Here is a 10559-nt window from a genome sequence, read left to right as displayed (position 1 = left end):
AGAAAAAATAAAATAAAATATAGCCACACAATTGTGACAAGTGTTTAAAGCCGGTAAAATTATGAGATTGCAAACTGGATTGGTTGGCTAATCAGATGGAATGAATCTTTAGATTTTTTTTTAATTCTAAAAATTTAAAGATTGCAATTTTAATTGCCAATGGGTGTAGCCTAACACCATTAAATTAACAACTGTGAACATAAATTATACTCCATTCGTCCCATAACAAGTGCCATAGTTTGATAAACACAAAATTTAAGAAAGTTTAAATGATTGCAATTTTTTGTTTAGCAGGTGACTATAATGCCCTTGACATATATAAAAAGACAAAATTTAAAAATTTGAATGATTGCATTTGTGTAAGGGTAAACTTGGAAATTAGTTAATAGATTTTAAAAGTGGACATTTACAATGGGACAAACTAAAAGGGAAATGTGGACACTTTCAAATGGACTGAGGGAGAATATTCGAAGTTAGCTTGGTTGCTAAATATAACTTCAACCCATTGGAGCCGAGCTAGAATCTTTTTGGCCAAAATCAAGCCTACATCACAAAGGCTCCTTGAGCTCTCAAGTAGAGCTCGAGCTTAGAGTAAATTTCTACAACTCGGCTCTCCACTCTTGTAGCCCTACTTACAAGACATAGTCCTGGATCTGTTAACAATAACCAACTTTCATTCCATAACACTATACAAACCAATCATATACATTCATAAGTCACCGCATAGTAGCAGCATTAGTAACAACAACAGAGAAGGATCAAAGTAGCTACAAGTAGGAATCTTCTGACAGTAGCAAGAATTAACAATTTATCCAAAATTATTCGCCGCAGTAACATAAAAAACCGGCATGGGCTTTTATAACCAGTAACAAGCTTTATCAACCCACAAACACTAATCAAACCAATCAAAATATTAATGGTAAGAAGATACTAACCACATCACCTTATTTACCATTCATCTAACCCTCTTTTCATCCATTTTATGGTGCAACCGAGAACTATCAGGTTTACGGTACTGAACAAGCTCGTTATTAACACGTAAAAGCAACTTCTCTGAGTTAGCCAGCCTCTTACCAAGCTCATTGCTGCTGCATGCTTTCGACATATGATTTTCATGCTGCTGACTTGTTGACGCAGTTGGGTGAGTTCCAAGAAGCTTCTTGATCATGTCATCTAGTTCTGCGACCCTTCTCTGCAAATTTGTTTTGTCAGCCTGCGTCAACATAGAAACAAACAGGTTAAAAACCTATTTTATATGATTATATTAACTAATTAATAGTTGTACCTTCAGCATTTCATTTTGTGCTGTCAGCAACTGGTCCCGCCCTTGTAACTGCATCAATGTCATCTTACTAGCAAGTATATCTGCTTCTTTCGAATTTAATTCAGAAATGCACCTGTCTCTTTCTTCAAGCAAATCATTGATTTTTCGTTTCAGTTTGCGAGTCTCTTGCTCCTGATTTAATAGTTAAACATTGAATATATAAATATAAGTTTAATTTCTGGAAACATGGTAACTTTAAAATTAAGTGACAGACCATTGCTATGAACTCCTGTGTTTGCTGAGCAGCATCCTCGATAAATCTTTGAAGATGATTCTGATTTATCAAGTTCTACATTGTACCACAAAATACATTTGTCAAGATTAAGTAATATGCTTTCAGGTCAATGATGTTTAAACAGAACGCAAAACTTACTGCGTAATTCGTCATGTCTAATTTCACACCAAGTAGATCACGGATTACATCATGTGTCATGCTCTCTGCTGCTGCCAGTCTTGTGTTCAGCATGCATATCTGTATACATAAGTTGCATAATTAATGCAATGCGATGATACCATAAAAAAATGACGGATCCATGCTTTTATCATAAGTTAATAACCTCTTTCTGCCTGTTTGATGCTACTGTTTCAAGCTCTTCTAACTGAAGCTTGGCCAATGATAGCTCTTGATCTTTCTCTGTATTCATCTGCTGAACTAAATTGCCAATGCATCTGAATGGTGAGCTGGAACCTCTTGCTCTGACAGAGCTTTTTTCTGTCTTGTCTGTTAATGGTGCTTCGGATACAGACTTTGATGAATCCGTCTGCATCATGCGTACCATTGCTTCCAAGGACTTGTACTGTTTAAAAAAAGTAAATTAGCTACTACGTAAATAAACAATTACAAGATGAGTAATATAAGAAAGTCGGTTTCTTTTTAACCTTTTGTTGATACTGAGAAGCTTGAGCTTCTGCATGAATTACAAGTTCAGAAATGTAATCTTTTTGTTGCTTGATCTGCAAGAAAATTTCAAAAAAATTGTTAGATGGGTTAAGAAATATCATGCAAGTGAATAGGTAAAGTCTTCAGAATTTTACCTCGTTAGCTTGTTCTGTTCTTTCATCTTCAAGATCTTTTATCCGTGCATGTGCTTCCTGAAGTTCCAAGTATCTGCTATGCAATTTCCTGAAAATGAATACATACATATACCATTGCTCAATTGAATCAAACAAATAAAGCAGAAACCTTAAGATATTGGAGAAAACTATGATTAACCTTGAAATTTGGTCTTCAGGTTGGCCAACAATAGTGTTATTAGAATCATTTCCATTTCTAAAGCTTTCAAAAGTCAATAGCCTTTGACTCAATGATTGGAGTTCCACTTCTAGTGAATCTCTTATTCTGTGATGTCTTTCCAGCTGATCTTCCATTTCATTGACCTAACAGGAATACATGTAACTTAGTTGTTGCAAGAGGACTTAGCAAAGTCTTGAATAACTGATATTACATTCACAAAAACTAACCCTTTTCTCCAACATGTTTATAGTAGAGTCAAGTTCTTCAATGGAACGTTCTAGAATCTTAACCTCCTCTTCCTTCTGTTCAGCATATATTTTGCTTGCCTGTGACTCCTGAAAGCGAGAGACGTATCATGTAAGCAATCATTAAAACTGAGTAACTCAGAAAAATAATTACCGGAAGAATATTAACAGATGTTACCTGGCGTGCTTCAACAGCAATAGCTTCTTTTTCATCAGCCATTGCATAAGCCATCTCAAGCCTATCTTGTAAAGAATTCACTTGCTCACAGAGCTGGTCTCTTTCAACAGAAACCCTCTTCAAATCATCAGTAATGCCTTCTAAAGAAAAGAGGAAATGTTCTTGTGTTGAAGAAGCTGTACAATGAATTTCATTCTCCAAAGTTTTGACCATCTCTTTGTGTTCTTCAAGTTGCTTTTCGGTTTCTGATGTTTTAAGGTATAGATCCTCTAAAAGACTTCTCAACTCAGCATTTTGGTATGACAGTGCTTCCACAGTTTCTTCAGAATGCTGTAAACAAGATTTTGAAGATGTAAGAGCTGCTTCAGTGTCGGTTAAACAGCTTTCAAGTTTTTCATATGCAAGTGTCATATCATCAAGCTGATTCGCTTTCATCCTTAGCTCATGCTGTACTTGGCTTAAAGCTGTGAATAACTTTTCAGCTTCATCTTTGATGTCTTTTCTTGTAGATGCTGATTCTTGTAACAGGCTAAAATCGAAAAATAAACCATTCAACAAAGTCGTTTTTCTTTCCAATTCTTTATGTAGTTTCAAGTTTTCACTAATGAGATCATCATCATTAGCACCTAACTCTCCGCTTTCCTTTCTCGACACCAATGCACTGTAATTCTCCTGTTTTTCATCATGAAGTCCAAATTTGTTGATATATTCACCAAAACGGCATTGTTGTACCACAACAGATGCAAAACTTTTTTCCATTGTTTCAGCACAGATATCTTGCAATGAAGATCTTGACTTGGAAATGATGTGGCGGGTCCCATGGGCAATTGTCAAGGCATCAGAATATATTAACTGGCACAAATCATCAGCCTCCTTTTGTAGATGCTGGAAAGAACCTTCAAGCATAGACACCAAATTTTCAAGTTCTACCTTCAGGATTGTATGCTCTTCATCTCTCAACTGTAAGTCAACCTTGAGTTGACTTATTTCTTCAATCAAGCTTGCCTTCTCCATCATTACCTCCTCTGCAGTTTGTTTCCATCTACCACTTGACAATTTTGCTTCCTCATTTACTTTCAACAGTGCATTCAAAACATTATCTACCTCACTCATGGTTGCATGTGCTTCCTCAAACTTTCTGAAGAAGCTACTAGCTTTACAATCTTTATCTTCATCAAACTGCAAACAAAATAGAAAATGAGTGAATTGATTATTACAGCCTTATGTTCAACTACCAAAGTTACAAGTATTACCGTCTTTGCTTGCATCTCTGGTATTTGAAGTTCCTTTAAATCTTTATCCTTAAAGACTGTAGCCAATTGAACATCTAACTTGACAAAAGCTTCAGAAGCCATAAGCAATTGATTCTTCAAAAGCAAATATGCCTTCTCTGATTCTTGATTACTTGAAGTTTGTTGGACTAACATATTATCCAGCACATCTTCATCATCAGAAAGATTAGAGCTAGATGTAGAACTATCAGTTACAGATCCTTCCAAGTCTTCAAATATGGATCGTTCATGTATAGAACTTAAACAATCCATCATGTTATCAAGTTTGCTTTTTATTGCAGCAAGTTCTGCTATTATCTGATACTCATCTTTCTTCTTTTCATCATCTTCTGTATTAAACTGAATTTCAGTCAAAGCCATAGTTGCAGTCCTCAATGAATTTAACTTCTCCTGCATTTGTTGTATGGTACATTGAGCATCAACCAGGTTCTTTTCTAGTTGTAATATTGTTTCTTCCTTCTCAATACAAACCATTGCAGCCTTCTTAACATGTTCAGCAACACTAACATTATGAGGAAATGAAGAAGCAATACTTTCTATCTGTCCAGAAGCATCTTTAAGAGATTTAGAACCATCCAATAAAAAGCTTGTAAGCTCTAAACTTGCTCTCTCCCAGTCACTGTGCAAAGCATACACCTCGTCCTCTTTGGCTGCTATGATACCTTTTAGTTTCTTATTTTCTTCAGACATGGTACATAATCGTCTGTGATATTTCACTTGTAAAGAAGCTAACTCATCCTGTAAATTAAGGATTGTGTTGATTGCTTCATTTTCGGCTTTTTCGTGAACTAAATCAACTTGGTCTTTCATAGGATCATTAAGTAATTTCAAATCTTCAAGATCTTTAGTCATCTTGGCCAACCGGGATTGTAAATCCATCATGCTTTGATCTGCGTTTTGGTTGTCTAACAAGATGCTTCCTGAAATATGGGTTTCATGGTTAAGTGTTGGAAGTATTTGTGGTTTGTTGTTGTTGGTTAAGGTTTCCACCAGCCTGTCATTCTCTTGGCGCACGTATTCCAGCTCTTCAATTAATCTGGCCTGCTGAGATTTCATGGTGTCTATCAAGGTTCTAGCATCCATCAGTTCTTCTAGAAGATTTGTGTGCAACGTGTCAGTCCTTTCAAGATCACTTTCATCAAGTAGAATTTTATCTTCCACTTGATTACTGGCTTTCATCTTATCTTCTAAATCAATGCTACTCGACACTGTCTCAACCTGGAAAATAAGTAAAACTCTATTTATTAGAGTCATTTATGAGACAAAATGAAGGAAGGTTGATACGCATAAACTTAATCTTAGAAGATTTACGCTGTGTTCCCGAGTCTCATTTAACGAGGGGAGGGGAAGGAAGGGGAATTATGACAGGAAAGAAAGCTAGGGGAAGGAAAATGTGTGATTTTATTTTGTGTTCCCGAGATTAATGAAAAGGAAAGGAAAAGAAAAGAAATTAAACATTTTAGGTGTTCCCGAGTTAAGAGGAAAAAAAAAGATAGATAAATTTTCCTATTATACCCTTTAAGTAAACTATTACATGGAGTTAGATATAAGGGTAATTTAGGAATTGATAGAAGTTATAATTAGATACAAAAATTTTCTCTCCTAATCTCTCCAATTTGAGAGGATGATAATATACTCAAATTTTCTAGCATTTTCCCTCCTTTCCCCTCCCCTCCATATACTTAAAAAATCTCTGGAACATGATTTTTTCTTATTTTCCACTCGTTTCCTTCCCTTCCCCTTGTTAAATGAGACTCGAGAAGTTGAAAGGCCACCAAATTAAGATGCTTTGTTAAAATGAAGTAAGAAGCAATAATTCAGACACAAAAAATCATCATGATATAGAATCCTAAGGTGAACTTAAATGTTTAGTTAGAGCATTCACATCCCATCCCCCAACCCAATCCCGATCCTTAAAAATTAAGAAAATTACATTAAAACACAACTCCATCCCATTCCCCATCCCCATAATTTAAGGGAAAACATGTTCATCCCCCAAATTTGGGGGTTCACTATCCATCCCCCGAAATCATCCCATCCAATGAAATGTTGACACACATATATATTATTTAGATTTTATGAAAAAAAATATATATATAGAATATAGGGAATTAGGGATGGCGAATAGGGTGTGAGAGGTTTTTATGAAATGAGACATAAATTTAGGAAATGATGATTTCTAGTTAAATTATAAGGAATGGGATGTGAGTGCTCTTAGATCTCTTAGGTTATTGAAGGGATATAGAATCTGCAAAATATCTCTCAACAGGCCCACTTCAAATAAAAATTAGATCTTTGTTCCAATTGACAGTTACCTTCAGTTTCTGATCACTTATGACTTTACTGTCATCATTGATATTTTTGCCTGTAGAGTCTTCACTTTCACAGAATTCAACTTGAAGCAAAGGTTTTGGGATCTTTTGATGCTTCATCAATAACAACATTTGTTCCTACAATATGAATATACCTATACATTATCTCAAATGTTTATCAATATCTAAAGATGAGACTTAGTTGGCTATGCTTTACATCATACCTTTAACATTTGAATTTGTCGCTGCAGTGCTGTCACATCACCTGATGCATCTTCGTTTACTTTTGCCTAAGAATAAGAAGAAATTCAGGTGACAGTATTAAGGATTTGAAGTGGAAAAAAGAAAAAGAAGTCTTTAGTATATGTACATTGTTCTGAATAAGCTTGGCCCGCTGAGCAAATTTTAAAGTACTTAATGTCTCATTTGCAGCACTGCATATTTATATGTTATAACCACAAAGATTAGAAAATGTAGACAAAAATCAGTGAGACACTCACGTAAATTATATATTTATATGAACCAAATACTGACCACATTGAGGGGCTGACATTTGCTATAATTGTTGTTTTAGAATTACCACCAAGAGAATCCTGCCATCCAGATAGAATAAGGAGTTAATGTAACTTGAGAAAATCTAATACAATTTTGGAATTGGAATGTAAATTCATGTTTTAAGCTGCTGACCTGAAGAAGAAATGTGAGTCTTGAATCCCTGTAAGGTACATGCCTATGTTTCCCATGTGTAACATCCACCAGAGACATTATTACCAGACTACAACCACAACAAAATATTTAAGAGCTTGTCATTACTCATTAGCATATATTTTAACTTCTTTATTAGAAATTGAACATGAAAAACACCTTATTACTCCTATCCATACTTAAAACGTCAAACTAAGCTAATAAATGGATACTACCTAATTTAACTGCATATTAATTTATGGGAACTTCCTAATTGAATAATCCATTCCTTGTTAACGTCATGACAGCTGTATTATTGATTATTTCCTTTGTGGTTATGCCTAAAGTAAACCATATTATGCTTAACATCGTTCAATTTAAATAGTGATATCAATCACCAGATCGATAACAATTCTTCAATAAGGGCAGACAAAAAGGTAATTATAATTTCAAAATATCATGGAAATTGTAATTTATGCAAATAATAGGCTTCAGTGTCCTTCAAGTTCTTGACACAAACCAGAGGTTCACAATGTCACCTAGAGGACTATGTGTTTAATTGAGGATAAAAATGATGCAAGTCATCACCAAGAGCAGTACAAGTGGAGTGTTGACTGAGAAAGAATATAATGCACCTACCCAAGGGTTGATAGTGATTTGTTTATATAGGATGCCTCCTTCAACCGTTCTCCTGCTCCAGAACTTCTCTGCCTAAATAACATATTTAATTTTGTAAAGTCAGAAGCATGGTGCAAAAAACAAATGCATGATGTAGTTAAAAATTACCTTTCAGAACCAGCCAGATCTACCAAATTTAACCTTCCAAATCTAAGGTGTGTCACAGAATCTTTCTCCCAACGACTTTCAACAATGCATGTGAAAACACTATGTGATCGGCTGCTCTCACTGTTCATATCGGTTCCTGCAACTTTCCTGTTTGCAGCACCCTGTAGAGGTAGAATAATTTAATAGTCGATAACCATTAACCAAACAACTGTCAACTAATCATAAAAAGTTGTAGTGAAGTACTAAAGTGTAAGTTTGATAATATTGACACACCTGCAACAAAAGCTTGAGGACTTCGTCAACAGTTTCCACATTATATTCGGTAAGATTTTCAACATACACTCCTTCCTTCAAACCTTCTCTGAGCTGTTAAATTCAGTAATCATCATGTTTAGCGTTCAAAGAAACAATGCACTAAATACTTAAGTTATCACTTGTACTCACTTGGAGATTAGTAGAGGAAGGTTCTAGAAGATCTGTGATCTGCTCGTTGTATATCTCCAAGAAGGAACATTTGCAGCTATATTTAAGTCTTTCATCCTTTCTGTTCTCCTCCTCCTACAAATAATTGGGCAGTTTAAATTTGGGATCAAAGAGAATAAGGGTGTTATAGAATCTAGTCATATGTGGTTAGAATCCATCTCTCACCTGCTTAATCCTTGTGAATAAATATTCAAAAAGGCGTGGAGTCATCCCGCAGTCATCAACAAACTTGCCATCCCGTTGACTTATCTCACCCATCATTGTATATGTTTTGCCACTACCAGTCTGAACACAGGAAAAGAGGAAAACTAAAAGATTCAAACTTCAATCTCATATTATATTAAATGAAATGGAAACACAAGTTGTTCTCAAGTCATACCTGACCATAAGCAAACATGCAACTGTTATAACCTGACATGCAATTATCAATCATGGGCAATCCAGCAACACGGAACAGCTTTTCCTGGGAATAAATCAATATGCAACATATCAAGTATCAACACAAAACCAGTATCAGTGTATATTAAAAGAACATAACTGTTTTACTTTGATAGTGTAATGAGCCATGATAGTACCTGTGATATCGTCTCACTGACAATGTGGTCAAATGTGAATTTGACTTCAGGGTGGCCAAGCCACACTAAGGTTTGTAAACTCTCCTGCTTCAAGCACCGACTGTACCCTTGTGCCATCTTCTCCATATTGTTTAACGGTCTCATCCGTATCAAGACCTGTATATTAAACTTTCACTTTGTAATCTCATAGAACCATCCACATCCCAATCAACAAACCACAAGCAAAAAATCCACATTAATGTACAACAGAAAGTAAACAGGCAAGGGAACTGTTTATTAATACCTTTTCTATCTATGAATTGAACTTAAAATCACTCTGTTGAAGCTGCAGTTGTGTGTTTAATGTGACATTTAATAACTACCCTTAAATGGTAGATTGTTTTCAGTAAGTGTAAGTCATGTGTCTTTTCTGGTAGAAAGTTAGTTATCCTAGAATGAATGTAAATGAGTGCTTAACTATCATGATATCTGGATGACTAAATGCAATTGTCCTTTTGCTATTCTTATACCAACAAGATATACTATAAATACAAGTTAAAGAAAATCTTAAGCCAATTAATAACAAGCTTACAACTGTCAAATAACTTTTATGTATATAGTTAGATAATCTATTATTCCAAAAGACTTCATTCATACATTTAAAACAGAAGTTCAATTCAACTAACATTTATAAGGCAATAATATAATCAACCTGAACATTATGATCATCCCAAAACTCAGGATCCTCGAGAAGCTCAAAACACGGAACCTCGGCAGCCACCAGGTCACAATTCTCACTGGAAATCCTTCTGGAAACCCTAGAAACACTCCCTCTCCTTTCTCCAGTCCCATTAACCGCCCTCGGGCCGGTACAAGCTCCCAATTGACCAACATAAGAAGTCCTCCTGACCGGCGTGCTATGCGCGGACTCAAACTTCCTCCGATTAACAACGCTGGAACCACTAACTCCGCTCTGATTCAATATCTCATTGACAAATTCCTTGGAGAACTGAGACGGATCTGGAATAGTATCCAAGGGTGACCTGGAGAGAGGAATCTGCGAAATATTCTCGAATTGATTCTCGTTTGCTTCAACTTGACCGTTGTTCACCATTTTTGAATCGGATATATAAAACCTCAAATTGCTTGAAGAGTGATGGAATTAACCGGATTGAATTAGTTAGGGCTATTAATCGCCATGAAAGGTTTTCTGACACAGAGGAGGATTAGCTGAAAAGTGAAGTGTAAAGATGGATACAATACAACCGCTCATTTTTCAAATTAAACGGATTTTTACACTTTTTTATTGTGAAATAGATCCTAACGGAAGGAAAAAATAAAGCTGATTTGGATTTTCAAATTCATGAATGGCCGACACGGTTTAGTAGTGTTGGATTATTCATTGTGTTTAAACTTAAAGTTTATTTATTATTTTAATTCCCCTCTTCTATATTTGTATTAACGGGG

General features: G+C 35.4%; 1 protein-coding gene across 2 annotated transcripts; it reads right to left on the bottom strand.

The window, feature by feature from the left end:
* Positions 1–630: 630 nt before the first annotated feature.
* On the bottom strand, positions 631–10326 carry LOC143558295 (kinesin-like protein KIN-12C). Of its 2 annotated transcripts, XM_077047151.1 has the most exons (24): positions 9805–10326; positions 9114–9269; positions 8918–9001; positions 8704–8823; positions 8500–8613; positions 8329–8421; positions 8056–8216; positions 7909–7980; positions 7273–7360; positions 7120–7178; positions 6956–7019; positions 6810–6875; positions 6589–6723; positions 4235–5491; positions 2982–4160; positions 2786–2893; positions 2538–2701; positions 2360–2447; positions 2204–2278; positions 1882–2121; positions 1698–1796; positions 1539–1613; positions 1286–1456; positions 631–1213 (listed from the first exon to the last, which is right to left on the bottom strand). In XM_077047151.1, exons 1-24 carry the CDS (start codon positions 10204–10206, stop codon positions 956–958), a joined length of 5328 nt encoding a protein of 1775 aa, XP_076903266.1. In that variant the 5' UTR covers positions 10207–10326; the 3' UTR covers positions 631–955. The 2 variants fall into 2 exon arrangements, with proteins under 2 accessions (XP_076903266.1, XP_076903265.1); XM_077047150.1 differs by having other exon boundaries at positions 2360–2701.
* Between the last annotated feature and the right edge of the window lie 233 nt (positions 10327–10559).

Source organism: Bidens hawaiensis, unplaced genomic scaffold (genome assembly GCF_021521415.1).
Source record: "Bidens hawaiensis isolate Kalapana, Puna unplaced genomic scaffold, B.hawaiensis_p1.1 tig00019393_1, whole genome shotgun sequence".
In the NCBI taxonomy this organism is placed as follows: domain Eukaryota; kingdom Viridiplantae; phylum Streptophyta; class Magnoliopsida; order Asterales; family Asteraceae; genus Bidens; species Bidens hawaiensis.
The sequence above is the reverse complement of the archived record's forward strand: the minus strand, read 5'-3'. Positions and strand labels throughout refer to the sequence as shown.

Excerpts from the sequence above, each read along its gene's own strand:
- LOC143558295 (XM_077047150.1), bottom strand. The coding sequence starts at position 10,206 with ATGGTGAACAACGGTCAAGTTGAAGCAAACGAGAATCAATTCGAGAAT. Across the intron at positions 8,614-8,703 it reads TATTCACAAGGATTAAGCAG|GAGGAGGAGAACAGAAAGGA; the intron begins GTGAGAGATGGA and ends AATTATTTGTAG. Across the intron at positions 1,614-1,697 it reads TAGACATGACGAATTACGCA|AACTTGATAAATCAGAATCA; the intron begins GTAAGTTTTGCG and ends GGTACAATGTAG.